The sequence below is a fragment of the Haliotis asinina genome, chromosome 5, assembly GCF_037392515.1.
Source record: "Haliotis asinina isolate JCU_RB_2024 chromosome 5, JCU_Hal_asi_v2, whole genome shotgun sequence".
Taxonomy (NCBI): Eukaryota; Metazoa; Mollusca; class Gastropoda; order Lepetellida; family Haliotidae; genus Haliotis; species Haliotis asinina.
The window spans coordinates 65,040,913-65,068,035 of NC_090284.1; the positions used below are offsets into that span (position 1 = coordinate 65,040,913).

Consider the following 27,123-nt stretch of genomic DNA (forward strand, 5'->3'; position numbering starts at 1 on the left):
GAGGACACGTTATGTATCTTTCTAAGAAGTGTGTGTGTGTGCGCGTGTGCGTGTGCGTGTGCGTGTTTTTGTTGACATTACTGTGCCGAGGATTGATCGTGTAAAACACATTAACATTTTCTCCTACAACGATGACAAAGCAACAGACATGTATACAGGTGTAATCGTTACATTATTTTTGGAAATATACCAACAGTCCTAACAATACTGTAGAGCAGACATGATATTATGAAAATCCATGGTTCGTGAATGTATCTAGTAAAAACAGTATGATAACTGTCCCCGAGAAAAAGCCTTTATAAAACAATCAGAGAATTGTTTAAAGTACAAACCTATAAGAACTGATATAAAATAGGTACTCACAATGCAGGTATAAATAGGATTCCTGAAAGAGAAACGTCACTGTCGACGTTTATTGTCGTACACTTTCCAAAGCCAACTCAGTGTTATTGTACAATTACGTATTTCTAACATATGTTTCGCAATATTTTATTATGTACCTATAAAACCAAAAATCAGTAAACACTATAGACTGTGGAACACCTGCAAAACGTTTGTGACAATAGATTACAATTTTGCAAAGTCCGAACACAGGAAACGCTATCGGTTGTTGTACATTCGCCAAACTGACTGTTGCACATTTGCAAAACACGAATTCAACCAAACTACGTATAACGCTTAACGCGCCTTGATAAATAAAAGAAGCCCGAAGGTGTAGTCCTCGTAAGAACGGATCCACAACAACGAATGCTGGTCAAAAGATAAGAACTGAATGGATTCAGACTCGATTGTGCTTGGCTGCCGTCATTTGTCGGAAAAACTGCTGAATACCTTGTTGAACAGCAAACGGGGAAAAAACAAGGACACGCTCCCACGTAATGCGTTAATAGACACATTGTTTTGTCAGACTGGTCATTTGTGTGGTCCGTCTATGTATTTGTCTGTGTCGTCCATCGGTCCTTCCGATTGTAGTAGTCTCTTACGCCGTACCCTCTGTTCGGCTGAGGACAAGTTAGAGTAAAATGTATTAAAATTCGATGCAATGATAGCTATCGGTAATGCCAAGAGTAAAATGCCAGACAATGCACACATAATCCCTACAATGTACCCCGTCCATGACTGAGGGTAGTAGTCGCCATATCCAACAGTTGTCATGGTAACAACTGCCCACCATACCGCAATTGGGATGTTTTCAAACGCGTCCGAGTTCGTCGATACTTCGGCGAAGTAAACAAGAGTTGCGAAAATAACAACAGCCATTGTCATTGAAACCAACAGGAGACCGAAGGCTTCCATACTCGCCGACAGCGTGAACAACAGTAGCTTGACTCCTTTTGACGTTTTACCTATGTGGAAGACTCGGAGAATGTTGAGGCAAAACAACGCTCGCATGACGGTGTGGCCAACTTGCGCATGCTCAATAGCTGGCACATGATCCAGAATGACGGAACACCACATTATAACTGTTAACATCAGGTCCATCACGTTAAGAAAACTCTTGAAAAATGATCGCTTCGAGGGACTCAAAAGAAACCGGACTAAAAATTCAAGTGTAAAGAAGAGAAGGCATATTAGGTCAATGACGTAGATTTCTGTGTTCATTTCCGTGTTCAGGAGCATATTCAAGATTGAGGAGCTGTTCCAGTCCGGGCTAAGATGTTCCATGGGCATGCGCAGCTCCGGAGACATGCTGAGACATGCGCTGACGACGGCCACTGACACCATTATTATATAGACGCTGAACCACAACTGAAACATATATAACAAAACTTGTTATGTCATTCAGAATACACAAATTGAATCTATTTCTCAATATGTTTAAGATTTAACGCTCTGTGCGCTTCATACACATTTTTGACAAAAGTTTGGCGATGCACCAAACGGACTGTTGTTTATTATTTGTCATTTCACAGACGACGACAAACAACGATGAGTTCTGAAGTAACTTTGGCCCATTATTATCCTGACGTCACAAATTATGGTGTCTCCGCATCATTTCCTGTGACGTTACTTACACTGACCTTTGCCTACATCGTGACACAGTGAATGAGTACGGTTTTACGCCTCCTTTAGCAATGTCACGTGGGGGACTCCAGAAGTGCGTGACGAGCGGCGATGCTTTAACCATAAGCCCCGATTAAACGGGCGTTACACATTGTACTCAAGAGGGATCGAACCCGAGTCTATGGCGTGACGACAGAACGCTTTAACCACTAGGCTACCCCGTCTTCTTCGTAAAAGAGAGTGAGATAGTTTTAATGATTGTGTAATAAAATTGTGACTCAGATAACACAATAGGAAGCAAATATCTATTGAAGTGCGATACCCGACACATTTCAAACCATAAATGATTATTCATATGACAGCAGCTCCACACCCCACGCATTACATGTCCGATTTTGACGTATTTACATTGTAAAGGAACACTCATTCATCATTACTGCTTGGTGTGCATCGAAAGTTGTAACGAATGAATATTCATGAATGGTATGGGAAAAAGACTACGAAATAAAAGGAGAATTATTATATACACAAGGTGAATGACTGTTCAGTTTGTTTATCTTCTGACGGAAAACCAACCGTGCTTCATATAATTTGTTGTTGTTGTTTTTTTATAAATACAAATATGCATCTATTCTGAAATAAAATACTGCACCCTTCCTTACACCTTATTGAAAATATGTCCTCGGATTAAAGATCCCCAGTTTTCATGCAGTTTTAATGGTCCACGATGAAATGGTCAAGCTGCGTTAGTTTCCTTTTCTATTGACAGCAACGTCATTATTTAGAGAGCTATTTCATTTTACATAACTACGGAACATAAATATTCCTCATAAACCCTGTTCCAAAATGCCAGTGACACATGCCTACGATACTTGTTTTGCTTCATGAATATGGAACCCAGACCACATAAACCATTGAGCGTATCTCAGTTATTACCAGCGCTTTGATAGTTATGTTCCTGTTGTGGGTTCCAGTGCCTGATATGGCCCATTATTGGCGACATACATGTGTATCGCATACCAAATACATAGATCGAGTCTCATCTCTGCATTGTCTCGTCCAGATTTTATTATTCACAGATCGCCGTCAAATAACTGGATCATTGGAATGCAACGTTAGCAATACGAAGCAATACCTACTTCGCCCCAAAATATCATTTATATTGACAACAGAAAGGTCCTTTCAGATATGAGAGACACATTAACAAGTATTCAGAGTCTCTTCCTCATATTACCCACACCATACAATGAACAGAATAGATACATTTATCTTAGAAGTCAGAGACGAATGTACTACTATATGCAGATTATGAATAACGATTCATTATATCAACCTATCCAGAAGACGGCTTGTCTAGCAATATCGCAAGACATTTGCTGTCAGCACTTCAGACCAACTTTGGTCGTAAATTCGAGAAAACAGTTTTGCATAAGCAAAGGCGTAACATTGAAGGATAAATAAAATTCACATATTTTGCAACGACTGTGACACTATCAGAAACATTATGAAACCTTACCATAATAACGCATTGTATCTATACAAACAACTGTCACATGATAGCATCGTCAAGAACCCATATATAATAAATTCATTCCGTGTGTAAACGTGACGATGACATATGTCTATACCTCTTTACAAGCAAATTTGAGAAACATCAGCAGTGATACAGAACGGATGTCCTAGGGCTCGCATAGGAAACAAAATATAGATTGTGATCCTCTTACGGGTTACCACACATCCCAAACCAATTGTTATTTTAATGGTTATAGCATACACGTCGAATGATGCTCACTCATAGATACATTTTTAACAAAACGGATGGCTTTTCAGGAGGAAATTCTTTGAAATTATTGATATTCCTCAGACTAATCGCAAAATTCAGAAATACAAAAGAGAAAAATATCCAGCCCATATTTATAAGTCATCTCCACTGAAAGTAGAATCCATCCTTTGAATCTTATTATACGTTAGATGGAAACCTTGCTATACACACTGAGAACAGACATGCATATGAAGCATTCATCTGCAGTGTTTATTGTGAATGTGCACTTCACAATGTATGGTACAGCCAGTGCGACACTTCTTATGTATTTCTCAACAGAAATGGTCACCACTTATTTGGTTCGGTGACATTGTGTCATGGACACTCTGGAAATCACTGTGGTGATAATCTTTCTCTCAAAGTTCTCCCCAATTTACCATAATGTCCTATTTGAGACACGTGGAATTAATATAATGCAGTGCCTTATCTTGACTTGTACCACATATTCCCACAAGTGACAATCCTTTGTATATGTTTTGACGGGTGCCACCGCGGAACCAGGATACGACCACCCGTCTTGCCACTATTTGATAGCGAGACATACATATTTGCCAACGGTCATCTAGTAGGAACGGTACAGTGGTGTCTCAATGACAGTGAAGGATTTATCGTTTACATTCGTCCTCTTTTTTGTACCAAGCGCGTTTGCCCAAAGCTTGAATTTTATACACACTATCGTTGATGATACAAGTGTATAGAACAACACAGCGTTCATTTACTCACATGTTTTTGATACATGTTTAAAGTCATATGTTGCTACTGAAAACCGCCAATCTATTTCGTTGAGCTGCATGTCAAGTCTACCAGAGCAAACACATTTTCTTTCTGTACTGGTATATGTTCAACATATACGTAATAAGACCAAACCTTCTTCAGGTAAATGGTATCTGCACATGCACTACCGGCTGTAAACACACATAAATCGGCAATGCGAAAGACACGCTTGTTGGGATAATGATGTGTAGTAATTGCATAACGTGTTTTCTGCATACATCACATTTGTTTAACTTACACCGGGTTTTGCTATTTTCACGTGACGAATGATGCAGACGCGTAGCCGGCGGGTGGATGGAGAAGTTTTGGCAGCTAAACAGATTTCACATTGTTACCTCTACGAAAAGGAAGAGTGATTCTTGTAATTCCTCTGCTGTTCAATCATGAAACCAGAATATCCTATGCTTGATTTTAAGACCAAGATTAAACATGGACTGCAGTTTCACATGAAAATGGTGGTTGATTACACGGTGCCAGGCTCAAAGATTCAACCCAGTCGTGTTTCTGATGGAAGCATCGGTATCCTATGACGTCGTCAAAGGGAAATGTCAAAGTTTCAGCTTTCGCTAAGATTATGAGATTTACCTACTGTTAAAAGGTGAACACCTTTGAGAATGTCTTCTTGCAACGAATGCAGGTTTCATAATGGTCAGAACAGGAAACATGCCTTCACGATACATTATTAACACAAGGAACATTCCTAAAATATTCGAAAAATTATTCACAAAGGTTTGGGAGTGGATATCTTGCACCATGCCCTGTTAATAAATTAAACGCTGCTGAAGGCGACATGCAATTTTTTTTCTAAAAAAAAGAGATAAAAAACCCAAAACATTTACGATATCAAGTCATGACTTGAAATCAAAACGGCATCGATTATTGTTACTGGTTATTAAGACCTGGGGTCTTGCTCATGCCAGAAGAGGTAATAATAACGTTAAGCGTTTTGCTGTTTTATGAAAAATATATAATCACAGGTGGGACCCTCACCACCATAGGGAGACTTGCCTGAACAGTTGCACGCACGCACACACGCGCGCACGTTAAGAGGACACAGCAGACATCGACTTGAGTCAGCCAGCAGAACATGAAGAGATATACTGTATTTGTGTTTGTGTGTATCAGCAAGTATGTCTACTCACTTGAGACAATGCGTCAGTCCTGTAAATTGTACGATCCATAAAATTACCTTGAACGGGGCCGACCTATCGAATGTCCTGCTACTAGATTTGACTGAGAAAAGGGTCCAATTAAATACGAGCCGCCAAAGAATGGATGAAAAGACACCATTAACACTATTCTGTGTCCACAAAGGACTTCAGCAGTTTGTACTGACGGATTGGTCTCCAAACTGTAATAGCCAAAAGAAAAGAGTTCTTGATACCGTCGTGAAACCAGACAGTCTTCACAACAACAGAAACAAATACCTCATCTTTCTATACTTGAGATTAGCAATCAAGACAATAGAAACATTCAAAATAAGTCAAAGGTCACGAACCCTCGCAGTTTCTTTTTTCTGTATGAACACCGTGTCCAGTTGGTCAATAAGACAACCTGGTAGCCATCACCTGAGACACATATCAGTTCTACCAAACTGTTGTTCATCACATGTGGTGTCTCTGTTGTTGAACTACTATCGTCAGTTATTGAATTGGACCAACATTATAACGCAAACCTAGGTACACATTCGAATCCCGCCTTTTCAGTCACTGCTGTTCAAGCTTAGTCCACAATATTGGCCTAAAGGGAATAGGAGCTGGTTGAATGTCCAGAGGTAATGCAGGGTCTTGGCATTTACAGAGAGACCTGATATACTAAATGAAGCTCGTCAATCTTGAATGCAGGTTAGCCAAGGTTAACAAACAAACGACAGACGACGACGGTAGGCAGGTGAGAACAGCTCCAGTATAATTCCGAATGTTACTCCGTGTGTGATCAACAACTAGCCTTTATACATACTGACACAGTGTCGGGAACATGCGAGCAAAGCATTGCTGTATCGCCATTCACTTCAAGGGCGGCAACTCTGGAACGCTATCCAAAAAGGCGCGTCGCTATAATACTATTGCCATTGAACATATATGATGCAAAATGCGACCCATAATAACTATAACCTAATCAACGATTAAGGTATTAGATTAGAAGAAGAAAAAAACATTCTCATAACACAGTATTGAATAATGCTGCCACAGACAGAAAACAAAGCAAAGGTTTGGGTGATCTGATTAGATATTTGCCTGAGTGAGTGCCTTTGGAAATGAAACAGCATGTGAAAGCTTGACATCTTCCCAGATTGGACACAGGATATGTGTTGAAGTTTGATTGCAGGCATAAGGCACGCACTGCGGAGAAGATACAGAGTATGCAATATGTACAGTAACTCGCGGTCAGCTGTTACATTCAGTGTTACTTCCATTTGGATATACACTTTTTTCAATGCGTTGTTTCTTAAGCTTTTTGCATGATGATGTCAGCTTTTTGCATGTTTCAAACATGACGACAGGTGTAAAATATCGATATTATTTCTTGAGGTCATTAAAAAGAGAATGCACGTTCTGCTGGTTTACGTAAGTACGTTTTGTCATAGACAGAATTCTCTCTTTAAGAGAAAGAATATTTCATTTCTATACCTCTTTTACATAACATACATCCTTAAATCCATAAATCCTTACATGTTATTAATCAGTGGGTGTCTACCTTCACTGATTATTTATTCTGACAAACTCAATCTGAATCTAACAACCAAGTCACGTACCTGTCCAGAGGTTAGTGTAAACATGTATTTTTCAGGCCCGTGGAGATCTTAAGATGCATATCCTGTACTTACGTCTAAATTTGAATGCCAATTTGAAAACAAAATAATGTATGTATGGCACGTTGCCTGTATTCATTTAAAAATAAATAGATACCTGCCTGCGTGATCGCCTTTGGGATAGGTTGATTTTCAAAAAACAAGACTCAGTACATTAAGCCGATATTAGCTGGACATTGAATCTGTGTTGAATCTGGATGTAGGCAAATATATGCACTTTTGACGGCTAATTGTATTCCCTACTTTGCTTATTTGTTTGTGGGTCTGAACCACTGTATAATCGAGGATTGATAAAATAACAAAATATTAAAATGTGAAATTAACCAAGATTTACTTCAGTTTCATGTATAATATGACCGGTGCAACTAATGGACAAGATCCATCGATCCTTTTGCGAAAATCTGGTACCATCACTATTATCCTCATTTACACACTTGTTATGTAGAATCGATCAATATACTAAATCCCGGTTCGTGTTTATTGATATCTGTCAGGCATTGTCAATACCAGGTGTTCACGAGACGGTTATGTTTTGCTTATAACACGTTAAATGTGTTTAGCAGACCACCTCAGTAGACTGTATCACAGTCCCTGAACCACACTATTTCCCCACAACCTAGGTCTCCCGCCAATTCTAAGGCCCTAAATGAAGTAAGTGGAGAATTCCCCAGGTTCTGAATCTTTGGTCTTCCTGGGGCTCATATATGTTTCTATGCAAGTGTAATATTCTTGAATGTGAGATAAACCCATTTTTCACGCAAACACAAGACTAGTGTTAACAGGACATTCATGATCAATAAAGGGTTTTATTGATAGTACAAGAACTTTTGTTCTTCCTGTGTTAATGATTTGACGACCCTCTGTCTTTGTAATTGATTTAGATTACTAGCTTTATAGCAGAGTTGAAGCACAATAGTGAAGACGGCTCAAAATTGCAATTTAACCCAGTAAGTATTGCATCATTGGGGAATACATTTAATGTAACATTGATATGAACGACCTTTTTGTGTAATAACATAAGTGTAGAAATTGGTCCCTGCTGAGGTAACGGTCCGAGACCTGTAGCCACGACTGCATTAAGAATAATTCATTTGTGTTGTGGATGTTGTTGATGTTGTTTAATTCTGAGCACATACGTAGTTAAGTGGTACGTCTCCATCCAACACATGTAACATGTAATAGCATGTGACGCAGGGTTACATTATCTAAAGTAGGATTAAATAAGATTAGTCGTTTGGTTTCCAAAACATTAACAGTTAAATGCTTAATGGTATGATTCTTAAAGCATCCCGTAACAAATGGTAATTACATCACCTGGAGGAGAATATCCAGTTTGTAATCATTACACAAGTAATCGAATAAGAACAATATACTTCTCTGCCCATTAGCCAGTCAAATTTATAAGTCCCTTTGGAGTGCTTTTAAAACAGCACCATCAGTAGCAATAAAACGCTGTCCGCTGGAATCGCGGCATGGTGCACACAAGCCCACATGTATATTGGGGTTATTTTTGAAAAAATAAAACAAATAGGAGATGACCCCCTGAGTGGAAATTGCGTCACAGTACAATAAATCGTGTACTTTGAAGGATATCGAGGCGGGGAGTATCTTAACAATATTCGTATTTTTTTTTAAATCTTTACCCCCTCGCAAAGACACGTGATGGAGTAGGTCTGTGTTTCAAGATATAACACCTTGGATGTTCCTCAACACGTGCTACATTATATATCTGTAAGTAACATAACAGTTACCTTCAATATATAGAGAAAGCCACCAGGTTTAACTTTCTGTCAGTAATAAACATGATCGTGGTGTCTGAAGGCCAGTGACAATGGCGTCACGCTATAACCGAGACTTGATCGGGTTTCTAACGTATTGATCAATAATGAAATCATTTTAAAAAAAATATAGATATTAACAAAATGACGTGATGTACTATCTGTTTGTCTACGCTTGCCTCTTTCAAGGAAAGAATTACCAAACATCCATGGACTTAGCTTTCAGTACAGCGTTGGTCCAAGGCTAGTTATGAAGTACCTCGCTCTGTTTGATCCGAGGCACAGTGAGGAAGTGTGATAAGCATAACACTTAGATCGTTATACCACACAGCAGAAATGTAAATTAGTAGAATATATTAATGAGAGACGAGGAACCAAACGGCTGTACAAATTAATCATCTAAATAGCTGCTTCAGGCACGAGGTTGAATGGAATATTTTTCAGGAAATGGTAATAGGTGCAGCTTTCTGAATATGTCGTGGCCCATCACGTACTAAACTGATCATTGTTTGCAAATCGTTTACCGAGATTTCAAAAAGCGACCCCAGACTTTTTTTTCGAAAGTTGTTAACTCTAGTAAATCACAGTAGATCACAATAAAGCTTTCGAGGTTTATGCTATACAAGTTCACCACTGAAATCAAGATGCTTGCGCATCATGCATTCAATCAGGTAGACATTGCCAGATTAAGTGGCAATCATTCACTCGTTTTCTGAACACAACAGCTGTGGCAAGGTCAACGAGAGATGTTGATGACAGTCCTGGTGAGGTGTTGTTACACGTCAGTGCTGTTGGTGACGCTGCATCGGTGTCTAAGACGTTCTATCGTTCGTAGGCTCATATTAAAGTTATAATCAATGCCTCGAACACGTTGAGAAGTCTCTAGACATCAAATGGCCTGATGTCGTTGATATCTCGTTAGCGATTCAAATTGTACGTTCACTTGTGTTCCGAACACATCAATCCCAAGTAATACATTTGGGGCAAACCAGGCTATACGACCACTATTCATGTTTCCTGCAACTCCCCGTGTGTATCTAAAAAACAGTTTCAAGTACTCCATTGATACTTAAATGTCATTTTCAATATTACGACGTTTCTTTTGCCTTTCAGTATACATTTCAGCTAAAGCGTTTAACTTTTTGTTTTTATTGACTGTTTGATGTTCTTCCGGAGCACCTTATCTCACCACCTGTTTCTGGCAGGGTAATCGTGCATACTAGTTTGGTTTATTACTCGACGGTTGCAAAACTGTTTGTTGAATCATTGCTGAATATACGGAGTCCGTCACACATGTATATGTTAATACCACTACTGAACGTTCAAGCAGTTGGATGTAGGTGTATATCACTGGTGCGATATTTATGTTAATTTTATTGACGTACGCCATTTGTATTGCCACTATGTCGGGGAAAACAATGACCCCGAATCGTGCTTAATACCATTTTACGGCCTCTGCAGCTGGTGTTCCATGCAAACCGACATCGCACGCGTCTCGCCATCACAAAGCGTGTCTAAACAATGTATCACACACCACAAATGCAAATGACCTGCGCTACACCTGCAAGGCTTTTATACGAAATCTCGTTCATTCAAAGTTTATATGACACACTAACGTTCGTCTGAGAGCCGAACCTTGTTGTGACACAATGCAAAGATATGTAGAGTATTAGTTCAATATCGGAACACACGATAGAACTCGGAGCACTCTACGTTGTCTTCGTGCTGCTAGAGCCAACCACATGATCATCACACAATAGACTGGGAGCAGAATCAATCAACAAGCAAGGCAAGCTAACGGTATTTTGATTCAAATTGTACGGTTACCTCAGGGGTAATGACACACACAGGAATTGTAATGTGATTAAGAAACCAGGAACTGTGGAACTGTATTTCAATGTGCATCAGTGTTGCAATTATACTTACAAGGCTTTTGTTGCAGAAATTTTATTTAGACCAGTCCAGGCTTTTGAAGCTTTTAGTGTGAGTTTAATTTTACGCAGCTTTTAGTCAACTGAATGAATATTACGGTGGTAGCATACCATAGATCAGCTTCACAAATTGTACCCATATGTGGAATCGAACCCGGATCTTCGGCGAAAATGCTTTAACAACTAGACACCCAAGCGCCCCCTCAAGCTTTGAGAACAGCCAGCATGTGAGTGAATGAGTTGGATTTTACGCAGCTTTTAGCAATACTCCAGGAATGTCACGGAGAGGACACCTGAAGTGGACTTCGTACGGCCACCGGGTCTTCGCGAACTAGCGAACACTTTAACTACTGAATTATAATACTAATAGGCTATTTATATAGCGCATATATGTAAGTCCGTGATATGCTCAAAGAGCACAAAATGAAAAGTTCCGGAGCCACTATATACAAGTAAAGATGAGAGATCGTTGGGCATCACTGATGAAAAGCTAATTTGCAGAGTTATGTCTTTAGTTGACAGGGAGAAATCACCACAGAGGTTGAGATGCTGGGGAAGATTGTTCCATTCTACAGCAGCAGAATAGAAGAAGGTTCGGCGTCCATGTAAGGTTGATCGTACTTTGGGGACTTTGAGGAGATATTTACTCTGAGACCGCAGTGATCGAGAAGGCACATATGGAGGAAAACTGAAGCAGAGCCAGAGAGACAACGAAACAAGTCATAATGCATGAGACTTTGAAGAGAATCTGTTGTTCAACTGGTAACCAATGGAGTTATTGAAGAACAGGCTATCCCCGCTGTCCTGCATGTGACATGTAGTGACTAAGCTTAGTTTTACGCCACAATCAGCACTATTACAGCTATATGGCGGCGGTCTGTAAATAATCGAGTCTGGATCAGACAGTCCAGTGATCAACAATATGAGCATCGATCTGCGCAATTGGGAACTGCGAGTCTGACCACCCGATCCCGGTAGTCGCCTCTTACGACAAACATAGTCGCCTTTTATGGACAAGCATGGGTTGCTGAATGTCTATTCTACCCCGGGACCTTCACGGCTCGCATGTGACATATATAACCTTCATGAGGTACATATATATAGTGAAACATTGAAAATCCAGTGACAGGGCCATCATAAATATTAAAGAAGTGATGGTAGTAATAATGATGATACTCAGCTATCCAACAGCCTTTCAGAATAGACACAGCAAATCCAGGATGAAGAGTCACGTTGACTGCTTAAGCGTTGTGTACTGTGAACTGAGAGGATCGACTGGCCGATTGGTCGAGTGGTCGACGTAATGTAATGTTACACTATGTTGTATTACCACTACACTGTATATATTCAGTATCACATTTACTTGTGTCTAGGCCTCATACCATATGCTTGTACAGGCATCTGGTTAACGTATTGTGACACATGGAACTCGGCACGTAATGGCATTAAGGTCAAGGTCAACGTAATCGGTTTTGAAAGTCTATAATGCTTTAGCCACATTTCAGCTGCTGGGCAGTCAAGTGGTTGGAAGTAATAATTGTTATGAATATTAATCTGATGTGAAACACACTGGATGGAAGTGTTTCTATGTAACCTTATCTGACAAGCATCTACTGCTGCATGACCTAACATATGAATCATAAACATTGTGCATGCATTTGCCACTTTAGAGTGAATACTATCACTGTGTTAGTTCGTTGTAAAAATGTGTATTAAATAAACACATAAATGTGATAGACAGAGGACAGGCACAACCAACTAAGTGACAACAGAAACTGTACCTCGCGGAAGATTTTAGCATTCGTTTTAACATGTATATAACCAATGTTTGCTGTATTGTACGAAAAATCACAGAACTTTCTCCAGTTCTATGGTAAAATGAAGCGTTCGAACACAAATTGAACAACATTTTGCATTATGCGTAACTGTTGAAGGGGATCTTTTGTGCTTTTGGTATCAGGTATACTTGATTAAAAAAATACAGAGTCACCATACAGAGTCAAATTCATTTCTTAACCTCGTAAACACTGAAGTAGATTGTGTATAGTTCAAATTAAGGACGAAATAAGTGTAGGAGGCTTGGCCGGATTCTCATAAGTTCTACAAGTTCTCATAATTAACATGTCAAACAAAAGGGGAACGGGCAGGCCTGAAGGAGTTATCAGCATGCCTCATTGCATCCACGTTGACCTGAATTCATACCAAGATGTTATTTATTTTGCAGCGTTTGGCAACATTGAGTTGTTACTTTAACAAATGTTTTTCGAATGTTAATATTGTTATGAAGGTACGTGTAACTGGGTCCCTGGCTCACTTTCTCCAACATGTTTAAAGATTGATGACAAAAAATACATAGACTTTTGTTGCTTTTATTCAGGTGAGTAAATGTGAGTGTTGTTAAATGCCACAGGCTCAATACAACTAGCATAATCAGTAGAAGGCAACAGGTGATGCATGAACAAACGTTCAAGTACGAAGACAGGCAAACAACCAAACACGTAGGTGACAAGTGCAAACCCTTCGAAATGATGCAAAATCAATCAAGGGCAAACGGTAGACAAAGATGTTGACAGGCAATTCGTTACAATGGTCGATGATCGCTACATGGATCGATTGGACTGATCTTGATGATGTCTAAAGATACAAAAGCAGGTTGATATAGTTACATAGAGCGATCTACCAACTAATTCCAAACCTCGATGTTCAGTTGTATAAAGGAGAGTGTTGGGGTGGGGGGAGGGGCAAAGAAGGCGCTACCGCGATCCTTTGAAGTCATTGAACTGTTGCGTCCTTCCTTATCTCGACTGTCGTGCTTATCTGGTGATCAATTGACCATGCGTGTGTTTGTGACGGTTTCCACGAGTGAAGCAGGAAACAGGCACATGTCGTCGAACTCCCGGTTTCGATTTGATATCGATCCATTCATGTTTTGGACACTATAGGAATCGTTCCATCGATTCTGCACTATCGATAATCGATAGCCTTTGTCGCTTATATCTACGCCGCGGGGCGTGTAAAAGGCGAACCACTTCTGTATCCATTGACAGGAACTGGGATTGCCGTTTCTTACATTTTGCTAAGGTGCTTTGATACTCTGACAATATCCACAAGTTATTTTTGATGGAAATTATCATACATAAGATCTGTATATCAGAAACGTTTTGTAAAACAATGTACAGCAAGATAGAAGTTGCTATTGAATTTTCACAGACTAAACCACAGTTTAAGACTGCATGTTCATAACAGAGTTGCCATATAAAGTGCATTTATTCGCTTTAAATACATTTTCATTCACTAAATATTTAACTTCTTTTTTGCATCATCACATACCATTAAGCCAAAACAAGTACGTATACTCAGGTATTTGGTCGTACGTGGTACTAAAGTACATGGACATGATGCAAGAAAGGTTGTTATATTGATAGGTTCTATACTATTCCATGACATTCCCATTTATATTGCTAATAGTAAACGTATATATGTACGTGTTGGGCTCTCGACCACAGCCAACCAGCGCGGCTTTCATACGAGAACCGTACTTATGAGTCAGCGACCTTCATGCATATTTAACTACATGAATTCATACAATGTTATGTGAACCGTTTGTATCTTACTGATTTCCTCATTCTACAGGACTTGGGCCTAGATTTTCGAAGCTCTCATAGCGCTAGGACAGTCGTAAGTGCCATACATTAACATTAACTTACGACTAAGAGAGCTTCGAAAATATAGGCCCAGTTTTCAAAGGGATTACGATCGACACGGTTTCCAGACCACAGACATCCCAGTTTCACTCGAGTTAATCTGTTAGATTTTGATACTTGTTCATATACCAGTGAATCGAAGATTTATTAAACGCACTATAAACAAATCTGTGCAACGCACGCTAAAGATGCGTTTGATGACGCGGCAGTCGGCAATATTCCATCTGCATCAAGACAGTCGGAAAGCACGAGCTTATATCTATGTTGATGCATTTATGTGTACTTTATCTAGTGTTTCATTTAGGTGCATTGTTGCACGTACTTCACTGACATCCATTTTCCGCGTGTACTCAGCGTCAAGGCTTATAAGGAAACCAGCTGAACCCACAGGACAGGTACAAACATGTGTGATAAATAATCAAGTATTCACACTCAATATACAGTGTACATGAAAATAGGCGGATTATAGTTAGTTATTCAGGGTAATGTGAACAATATGTTAGGCGACACCTATCAGAATGTTTCGAATTGCTACATATAGGATTTGCAAATCACGGCCGTTGAAATCAAGAGGTGAGAAACACGCATATTTATTCCTCGTTCGTCAATCGATATCAAGCCATACCACAGCCATCTTAGTTAGGTCTACTTCGTTCATATATACAATGATCGTTGGATTGTTGCAAACCCTCATGACATAATCGCCTAAAACGGATGTGAGCATTACAGGATGATTGTAGAAATCTGATGCTGACATATACGACATCATATAACACGCATTCAAAAACTGAAAAACCGGTGTAGCTTTATAGGGCAATGCAATGTCACGCTCTCTGTCCAAAACAATGCAGAGTAATATAATTCAATATAAGTATCCAACTGAATATCTATATACCGACCTGCAGTGATACATCAAGATGTACCTTTTACACTGCATGTCCATATACACCTGCAGTAATATGAAAATATGTCAGCCATGTGCCTATATAGAATTGAAGTAATATATCACGATATCAGTAACAGGATGAATGTATGTATGTCACGATGTCTGTACCACACGGAATGTCGATATATATCTAAAGTAATATATCACGATGTCAGTAACACACTGAATATCCATATACACCTACAGTAATACATCATGATGTCAGTAACACACTAGATGTTCATATAAACCTACAGTAATACATCACGATGTCAGTAACACACTGAATATCCACATACACCTACAGTAATATATCACGATATCAGTAATACACTGAATATCCATATACACCTGCAGTAATATATCACGATCTCAGTAACACACCGAATATCCATATACATGGTGTCAGTAACAAAACGAATTCCCATGTACGCCTACAGTAATACATCGCAGTGTTAGTATCACGATGAATGTCCATAAACATCCACAGTAATATATCAGGAAAACTATAATTCTGGTGTACCTTATACGCCGAATCTCCCTCCCTCATTCAGTACCTTTATAATGGTACTGACAAGTACCTTTAGAAAGTACCTCTATAATGGTACTGACAACCGAGACTCAGCGTGCCACAAGTCCTGTAGTGCCACTAAATGGAACTCATTGTCTGACTCTCTCAAAGAAGACCAGCCGTGGGAACAGTTCAAGTGTCTTTGACAGAATCATCTGTTCCGTTTGTAGTTCTAAAGTGACCTTGTACTGTCCCCAAGTATATACTTTTCCTTGACCCTTGCATGCGCTCACAGAAGTGGAGTTCAGCGCCATACAAATGGGCATTATTTTTGTGCAAGTATTTAGTGCAAGTTATCGTGCATTCACCGCACAAATCGAGTCAAATGTAATAGCTGTAATGATGGCGTAGATATTGATTAATATTGTCCTATATCATTAGAACAGCTCTAAATTATAATCCTTACTGTTGTCCCAATATTGACTGCTCTGTGGAAGTTGTTTATAAAGTAATACTCGTATTGATCAAGTCCAGAACACCAAACCAGTGCAGTGTGACATTTAAGATATTCTCATGTGCGCATTCTTATTTTTACGATGTTTCTATAGCAAATTCAGATGAGGGACTGCTTGTACCGATCTGAAACAAAGTGCCTGTTCTGCACAATGGAAACCTACTTACAGTTATGAAATATTATTAATTCACGTTGTATATGTTGTGACCCTTAATACAAGCGACTGCATGGGTCACTTGCCTCTATGAGTTACCTCCCGTAATCTGACCAGGATCGGCTGATAGAAAGTCTAATTTATACTCATTATAATCTTTGATTTGTTTGCAATGCAGTCGTGCGGTGAACGTCTCATAGGTCAAAAATCATTGTGTTTTCCTTTTTTATTCAAACGCAGTCTCCGGTGTGACGATGACCTTAACCCCCTGATTACCAAGGTCAATAGGAACGGGACTATTCCAGTCTTCAGTGGAACCCCGACTGAGAGAAACCAATTCTTCACAGGTTATCTATTAGCACAATAGATAACACATCACAGATACCGTTCACCATGTCAGATTTATGGCAACTAAAACATGATTCAACACTGTGCTTGTTGAATGAATTGATCGCATGACACTGAATATATATACAGCGTCGCATCTTTATACTGCCCGTAAGCTGCCTATAACACGCTGAGAATGTTTTTCATTTTAACAGGACACGAAAATAATTATTTCGTACTACTTGATCCCATACAAATAATGAATCCATAATAATAATAACAATAATTTATCGTAATAAAATTTGAATTATACACGGTATGTGCATTTGACTAAGGTACCCTTGCTAATGTAATAACTTCTGCTAACTAAAGACATAAATAATATACATATTAATCCGAACGGGTTTGCCGTGATGGCAGGGTGTACATTCTTACTGTCGATGTCCATTGTCCTAGCCTGAGCGCCATCAAATGGGCAAACAAACTTGAGACTTAAATCTATGATTATACATAAGCACGTGAATGGTACCATGCAATTATCTGCTCCAGAATGATCAAGCTTCAAGGACAATGGGAATTCAAAAAAAATTATATCACGTGTGTCTCCAAATTAGTCCCAATATAATTTGATGGCATGCGCCGCATATTGAACGGTGACAGTGCTTCGGCGTTTCGAGATACCTTCCCTATAATCAGAAACCTATTACTGACTTAGATACAGAAGGCCAAACTTCGACCATAACGATCTCTGAAGCAGTAAGCAATCACGGCTCAGACACTGATATCATTACATTTTCACCAAAACACACATTGTGTGTTATTATGAGAATTAACGTATGGACATTTATGCATTATGATATGGGTAACGCGCTCAGCGTTTCGCGAACACTAATATTTATTTTTGGTGACTAATACATAAATGCAGCAGAGTTGTTTGTGTGATTCTGGCAGTTAGTAGGTTAGGCTCAGCATTAGCCATGGACCTTCCCTTCCGCCTGAATTTCAGCCAGGAAACGCAGCCGAGTCGAACCTGTATGTTTAGAGAATGTGAATCCCTACCAGGAAAAACTCCTGCATTACCCTTAGTATCAGAAGGGCAATGTTGCTGACCGCCGACACGGGTTCGTCAGTCAACAGATTTAGGGAGTGAGGGATGATGGTGGGTGTGGGCGACGGGGGAATAGGGGTATGGGTTTGGCAGGGTTTGGGCTTACGGAACCTGAGACACAAAGAACAATGAGTACTCGGACTATTTGATATTTCAGATGCAAATGAAACATTTTGTATGCAAGGTCCGCCGAAGTTATACATTTCATTGTCAAGCGAGACGGATTATTCAGTTACATTGTTGGTTCCATTGGATTTAAGAGAAACAAGTGACTTTTTTGTTCATCTCAGTGAGGCACGGTTGCCCTTCTCCTACACACATCGTACATCAACTTGAAGCAGTGGTCGTTCAGAGACCCTCGCTTTGGATGTTTGGATGACATTAATTTCTGCACGGTACCATGAAAAGAATATTGACGCTGAGATCCCGTCCAGCATTCTTGGCTCTTTCTGGGTAAATATGGAATGCCCTGATTTCATCGAGTGTGGAGGTTTGACATGCTTCACAAGAGAATCATCAGACAAAGAAATGTGCGCAAACAAGGTTTCAAGTTGATCAAACCGCGCCCTCCCATTAATATTAATAAATATAAAAAGGTGGCAATACTCATAATTTCTTTTTTCGTCCAATATGAGAATATTAATGTACTACAACAGTATTCCACATTACATTAATCTATATATCTCAAATTTTTGATATAATAATAATTTCCGTTTAAATGTGAAACTTGAAAGACATAATCACACTCGCATAATGAACGATTGTGCGATGGCTAGACTGAAAATACTGAAGATAAACATTAGGGGATGTTTGTATGTGAGCCACATGTCATTTTAAGAGGAAACTATCCCTCTACCTACCATGAGCCAGTGAATGTCCATTTCTTGTGCAAGGTACACTACTAATGTAAACAGATAAACACAATGGTAATAGTTTCGTTTATAACAAAACACTACAAATTAAGAAACAAATAATACTATTTTGCATGGGTAAAATTTGAAAATATATACGAACTGGTACACAATGCCTGGTACAGTATGTTATAACATTAATGTATCTTGTGCTGTTGGTCTCTTACTGAAATATGCTGTCTTGTTTCTGTCTGTCTGTGCCCTGTGACTGAAACATACTGTCTGCCTGTGCGCCCATCCGTCTGTGACTGAAATTATTGTACGTTTGTCTTTCTGTCAGAATTGTACTGATTAGTTTACATAAATATTTGTTTATCTGGCAACACATGCAAATATAGACAAGCTTACATTATCTAGCTTAGGGCATTTATGTTGCTACGTATGTATATTTATATAGCGTATATCCATGTATTTAATTACATAAACACGATGTAATAAATCTACCTTTGTGGTGAAGGTAGTATACATCTCTCTCATGCTATCACCATTGATATCATAGCTTGAACGTGTCTGCTGCCAAATATAAATATCCTTTCTTCTAGATATGTGTATACTGAACAAGAAAAGAAACGCAAGAAATAAGAGTAAGCGTCATCTAGTGAAACATTTGACAAAAAGACAGAGTTGCGTTTCTTTTGCTGCTCAGTATTTTTACACTACAGGACTCTTGCATGAATTGCACTCCCCAGAGACTTTGCGGGTCTTTCAGTAGTTAGTTGTTAGTGTAGCGAGCCATTATCACAGACATTACAACACAGAGGTAGTAAGTTTACAAAGACGTTTATACTCACGATCATGTTACATGCAGCTTTACCACTGCATGTTTGACAAAGCCCGAATGAAAATATCAAAAATGTCAAATAGAGTTAATGGTAGCGATGTTCCTTAAACTGGTCAGATATATGATAACACCGAATATACTCGTATGTAGAACAATGGTTTATATACATTACCTTAGATAACAGAGTGCATGAAGGATATTCCATCGTCATCCATATTTTATGCTTTGTGTTCAAAGTAGACGGCTTTTCGGATAGATGGTCGTATAACGACTTCTCGATGATGTCAACAGCTTTCATGTCCTCAACAGCACCAATGTAATTCTTCCAGCAACACTCCGAAATGAGATCTTCTTTAATCTCCCAAAACCTCAGTTCATTCTTAATGGTAAACGTACACAAATGCGACGGCAGATGAAGCTCTCCAGTCCGATACAGATCAAGAAGTGGAAGAACCATTTTAGGATTACGATCAAAGAAGAATTCGTCACAAGTTTGATCATAATTGTGGCTTTCGGTTGTAAGCCGTCCTAGAATTGTGTCAGGGTAGCGTTGTAAAATTGTTTTACCGATGGTGAACCTTTTCCCTGACACGTTCAGTGTAACAGTCGCCATGCTGGAAGCCGTGTTGGTCGATTAACGGTCACGCTCAAAAGCCTCGGAATCCATCAAGGGTAGGTGACTGTAGGTGATCCCTACAACCAATTATATACAAGAAGGTACTCTCACATGACGACAGAGACATGGACAGAGAAGATACTTGTGTCAACTCAACTAGCTCTATTAACAATCGATACTTAACCAGTTGCGGGAATACCGTTCACGTCACGTGATCAGTATGCAACAAGGAGCTCTACAGTAGTGTATTACGTAAGTTCCTTCTCGTGTTTCTCGAACGGCAGTAAAAAAAAATAATATTATAAGTTGATTTTTTTGTGATTTGGGGATATATTACATGTACACGTACTGGAAATAGGTTCACATATCCGTGGTTTTGATTTACATGACGTGAGGATTGAGTATTAAGAAAACAAAGTTTTGCTGAATGCCGTGCACGTGTCATGCCACAGCACATGGCTGGTGGAGTATAAGTATGCTAAGTAAAAGACAGATGTTCTGCATAACGGACTTAACACGCATACACTTTTTCGGTTCCAGCTCAAATGTTTGGGAACATGCACTTGACGGGAGGAATGGTAAACAAGATACTTGTCGCTTTCGCGTGTTCGCGCTTGGTGAATCTGTAGGGACATAAGAAATGGTAGCTGGCATTTGAGGTATGTTGTGCAATAACGTTAAGGCGGTTGATGGTTCTTCATTGTAGATAGTTCTATGTTACTGCATCAGATTTATGAAGTGAGTGAGTGAATGAGTTTGTTTTTCCGCTTTTACCAATATTCCAGCAATGTCAATAAGTAAGTCTAGTACTTACATAATTGCCCGTATACCAGGTATATATGCTGAGCAGCAAACGAAAGGCAAGTATAAAAATTGAAATCTCATAAAAGTAAACTTTCATGTTTGTGTCTTCTATTTAAATAAAAAAAAAACAAAGTTGTGTTTCGTTTGCTGTTAGTATATTTGGAATACGGGTTTTCTCAATGTTATGCTTGGTAATGGCTAAAACTGGTATTGTGGAAGTAGAGTATTACTTGTACTTGTATTCTGCTTCTATTTAAGTGCTTCTAATACTGGTAGTATAGTCTGAGTAGGGGCAGTGCTGGTACTGTACGTGGCTAATCTGGTGTCGCGCTTGATCCATCGCTAGAACTGGTGTTATGCTTGAATATAGCTTAAACTGGTTTTCTGTTTGATGTAAAATTATGACTTGTGGTATGCTTGAGTAGGGATAGTGCTGACATAAAGATTGGTGTATGGCTACTGCTGGTATTATGCTTGGTGTATGGCTACTGCTGGTATTACGCTTGGTGTATGGCTAATATTGGTACTATGTTTGGTGTATGACTAATGCTGGTTTCATGCTTGGTGTATGACAAATGTTGGACGTACCTCCACAACCTCACATCTAAACTCTTAGAAACAGTCTCATTCGATTCCGACTAGTCTCTGGATTCTGACTAGTGAACTGGAGGTCAACAAAGGAAGGCTCTACAACATGGACAAAATAAACAGGCGCTGTAAAATATGTAACAACGGAGTCGAATACGAATACCATTCTGTTTATCTTTGCCCAGTCTATGATTGCTGGTATTATGCTTGTGATAACCTGCATGCAGAAACAGACAGTACTCTTCAAGCGTGGATGGAAAGAGTTAGGAAAGTGTTTTGTTGACACAATATTGATTGCAGGTTTATTAAAATCAGTATTTTTAACAGTAGCAGTTACAGTTGCATATATCCTAGTTGTCCTCGATTCTCGTATCGTAACATATACACAGCAGACAAAAACGTTGCTGTCGGTGAACCAAACTTCCCCTCTAATGTCCAAACGACCGTTTCCTCAGTGAAACTAACACATGAGTAAGATGAAAAGACACATATTGGATGGTAATGATTGTATTGCCAACTTCAACTATACAAAATACAACACACAATGGTCAATACCAGAGCGTTACAATTTTGGAAAGGAGCGAGTCAAACACACAAACGTAAACCAGGGACTTGGATTGCTGGTCAATGAACTAGAAATGTATAGTTTTCAATATGACTTTATAGAGGGGATAGACCTGTGAAGGTCTGGGGTAGAATGGGCCTTCAGCAACCCATGCTTGTCAAAAAAGGCGGGCGAGTGTGCTTGTCGTTAGAGGCCATTAACGGGATTGGGTGGTCAGGTTCGCTATGTTGGTTGACACATGTCATCGGTTCCCAATTGTGCAGATCGATGCTGATTCTGCTCATCACTGGATTGTCTGGTCCAGACTCGATTATTTACAAACCGCCGCTATATAGCTGGAATATTGTTGGTGCGGTGTAAAACTAAACTCACTCACTCATTTAAAAGGATATAGACTTAGGCATACATTCTGGAAGCCTACTCAATGATAAGCATTACGCCTGACTTAGACAAAAAACAACATAAAGCAGATGAAGTAGATTCTGAAAATGTTCGGATGATGGATGTCATGTGAGCAGATACTGTTACTGTAGTGTATGTCATGTTGTATCAGAGCAACACAGAGCTGGTGGTGTGTGTAACCAGTACAGTCGGTTCACTGACAGTTTGAACGGCATATTAGTTCTAGTATATTAGGAAATACAGACACACCAGTCAAGGCCCACTGCGATAACGTTTAAAACTTTGGAAGTGGATGGCATATCAATTTATTTGAAACTTACATTTTTATACTTTTTAAATATTTGCACTCATTTCATATCTATCAGACCAAACGATGTATTCGCGGAACTCATCACTGGTCGGTGGACACAGAGATTGACTAGCTCAAGAGATTTACATTACTGTTTAACAAGAAGGTTTTCCCAGGAACTACAGCAATGAATCTAACGTTGTAGAAGTGTAACACATTCTGAGGTCACTTGCTAAGTATGTCGTGAAAATCAACGTAGCCGTATCTACTATATTATCACTGTTGGTTTTTCTAAAGCGACTAATTACCTTGTGTGTCACAGATGTGGTTGATGTGGTTGATGTGGTGTCGTGGTGTTGACGATAGAAATAGTAGTTCATGTGGTAGTAGTAGATGGTGTCTGATAAGACATCGTCGTTGTGGTATTGGTAGTGGCAGATGTTGTGGTAGGAGTAGTCGTGGGAGCAGTAGGGGTAGTTCTGTTGTTGTGATGGCAGTTGATAGCTGTAGTCGTAGTGGCATTAGTATCAGGAGCAGTAGGGGTAGTTCTGTTGTTGTGAAGGCAGTGGATAGCTGTAGTCGTAGTGGCATTAGTATCAGGAGCAGAAGGGGTAGTTCTGTTGTTGTAATGGCAGTGGATTGCTGTAGTCGTAGTGGCATTAGTATCAGGAGCAGTGGGGGTATGTCTGTTGTTGTAATGGCAGTGGATAGCTGTAGTCTTAGTGGCATTAGTATCAGGAGCAGTAGGGGTAGGTCTGTTGTTGTGATGGCAGTGGAGAGCTGTAGTCTTAGTGGCATTAGTACTAGGAGCAGTAGTGGGAGCAGTATTTGTGGTAGTAGTATCAGTATTTGGTGTTGTCGTTGCAGCCTTTGTTTGTTTATTGTTTAATGCCGTACTAAACATGATCGCTTACGGCAGTCACAACATAATCGACAAGCCAACCCAGCATGGAAAATCTGTGCATCTGTCTACTCAAATTGGATACGATGACATGTGTCAACCAAATGAGCGAGCCTGACCATCCAATCCCGTTAGTCGCCTCTTACGACAAGCATGAGTGGCTGAGGGCCAGTTCTAACCCTGATCTTCACGGCAAATTAATTGTACAAGTGGATATAACTTACACGTGCTGTGTCCTCCTCGAAAAATATTCATTAGTAACAGGTCGTGAAAAGGCTCGAAATTATCGTCCAAGTATGGAATGTCCCTTACAGTATTCCATATCCAAGGCATCCAGCATTGGTTTTTACTTCAACAACCTCCACGGTAAGCAGTAACCTATTCCACACGAAATGAATATCTCCATTACAGCAGAATAGATCAATTTAGCACAAGTTCAAAGGTAACTCACAAACATAAAATCCATAGGCGTAGGAGTAATAAATCATGACATTGTTGTACAGGTACAACTGATTCAAAAGGAATTCCCCAAAACTGAACCTTAATGTCGCTCAGTATATACGTATCAATAGAACAGTTTAGGATTCCTCTGTACATATACACCAGTTAAGAAAAGGCGAGTTCAAGCGTTGCAATGGTTCCATACATAACAAGCTGTAATGAATTCAAATGGGTTAAAGGTTCACGTTCGCGTGACTGAACGTGTAGTTTGGATTCCGCTATATAACGCCTCGGGGGTCCTTCCATGTACTATGCGCCGCAGGTAGGTGTATAATACGATATGTATTGATGAGAGAAACAAGGAAACATGACACGATTTGGTCGATCAATATTAACTGCAATACAATACAAGGTTTTGTCTGAAGATTCAATAGCAACACGATACTGGATAGTCATTAAAATTCAAATGTTCAAATTTAGCTGTGACGAAAAGGCATCTCCACCAACTCTGGTTCCGCAGTTCTCTGCGCGGAGTTAAAGGGTGTAAATTCTCAAAAGGGAGGGACGGGAGATAGTATATAGTTAAAGCATCTTAAAACGCCGACGACTTGGATTCGATTCTCAACATGGGTACAATCCATGAATTCCAATTATGGTGTCCCCCTCCGTGATATTGCACTCACTCCATATGCACGGTATTTTAGTAAAACACATCGGACTGACCACATCACTGTGAGAAGTAGTTATGAGCACTTTAAACCAAGAAATGGAACGCCTCGGAAACCTCCCGGTGGGGTTGAGCTCGTGTTTTACTCTACGTGGGAGGAGTTGTTTCAGTGCAGGTGCAAGAATTCTGGTTCGCCGCCATGTTTCTAGGTGATCACAAAACATGTGTTCGCGAAAGTCAGCATTCGGGTAAACAAGCATCTATGATTTACATCAGTTAGGTCCCAAATGTCGAGGACTCGGCGTTAAACCAAACCCATTCGCTCACTCACACGGGTTTCTTCACCAATCACGGCTCAACACAGAGACACTGGTGGAACGGGCAGTAAATCAAACTCAACGTTTCCTTTTGTAGTTAACAGAGGTTAATGTAACACAAACATCGTACATTTCAATCTGGACACAAACGGCACATAAAAGCCTCTATAGCAGAGATGGAATGTGTCTACTGTTACTAATGGATGATCCGATGACCACTCACGCTATCAGCCTCGTGGGCTGACTGGAACAACTGAACGAGGATGGCCTGTACGTTAAGTATCGTCAACGGATGCCAACGTTTGATGTCGTGGGATAGTGTTTACACTTATCTGAACCAAGGTTCCTTGATGGTAGGGTTAGAAGGCTATGGCGGTGTTATCGAGATGAACTCCATGTTGTTCAACAGTCGTGATCCACTACTTCTACACGTGTTTGCACCACTAGATTTGAATACATTCTACGTCTGTGAGTGAGTTGAGTTTTAAATCGCTCTCAGCAGTATTCAAGCTATGTGTCGGCTGTCTGTAAATAATCGAGTCTTGACCAGACAATCTAATGAACATCCATCTAGACAACGGGTGACGATCCTGACCAGCCGATCCCGCTAGTCACCTCTTATGAGGTCATGGGTTATCGAAGATCAATAAATTATTCTAACTCGATTTTCTACGCCTGTACCCTTGCAATGTATTGTACAGCACCCATTGTTTCTATGCACCTTCTGGGGGAAGCATAACACCTATGAGCTGTAATCGCATTTACACAATAACCATTGGGCAGAAAGCCTGAACCACACCATATGTTGATCTTTATTTTCATCACCCAGGACTGCGAGGTTGATGTTGTTGTTTTCATAGCACGGCCACATGTATTTAATATGATATGTGTTTACTCGTGTTGGATACAAGCAATCATAAAATACGAATTGAGACTTTTATCTGATAAATGTTACAACTAATAAATGGTATAACACCTAGCGTCAAAGAAAAGTGTAAATTTCATCAGCTGTTCATACCATGGTTTATGTCTAACGAATACCGCCAACAAATCAAACAGAATATAGTCTTTGGTAGAAGTGTACAAAATTGTAATAACACACGACAAAGCTGCAGACTTGTTGAACTTGTCATGCACAAGTATGCATTCGATCGTCTTGAACTCTCACCTTCCTCCCGGTACATGAAGGTACATTGAGCACCACCTGTCCTATTCAACAAAACGTAATAAAATAGCCATTAGTGCACAACGGAATATCATTTGTTTTAAGAGAATACTGTAATATATACATGGAAACACACAGGTGATATTGGAAACTTTAACCTTGCATCTGTTCGATCTCAGATAAAAAACCTGAAACGGTTGGGTGTCTCAACAAAGGCACGTAGAAGTAAATTCCTACCAAACAAATTATCAAAAGGAACATAAAAAACATATAACATCGGTACGCGTAATTGATTTCTGAACATTGATATGG

General features: G+C 39.6%; 1 protein-coding gene across 1 annotated transcript; it reads right to left on the reverse strand.

The window, feature by feature from the left end:
- Positions 1-277: 277 nt before the first annotated feature.
- Positions 278-20,894, reverse strand: LOC137284573 (potassium voltage-gated channel protein Shaw-like). Its single transcript, XM_067816422.1, has 2 exons — positions 20,229-20,894; positions 278-1,749 (listed from the first exon to the last, which is right to left on the reverse strand). Exons 1-2 carry the CDS (start codon positions 20,667-20,669, stop codon positions 913-915), a joined length of 1,278 nt encoding a protein of 425 aa, XP_067672523.1. The 5' UTR covers positions 20,670-20,894; the 3' UTR covers positions 278-912.
- Between the last annotated feature and the right edge of the window lie 6,229 nt (positions 20,895-27,123).

Bases quoted from the DNA above. Each gene is read 5' to 3' on its own strand.
- LOC137284573 (XM_067816422.1), bottom strand. From the start codon at position 20,669: ATGGCGACTGTTACACTGAACGTGTCAGGGAAAAGGTTCACCATCGGT. The intron at 1,750-20,228 runs GTAATGTATATA...TATATGTTTCAG, and splicing joins CATGCACTCTGTTATCTAAG to TTGTGGTTCAGCGTCTATAT.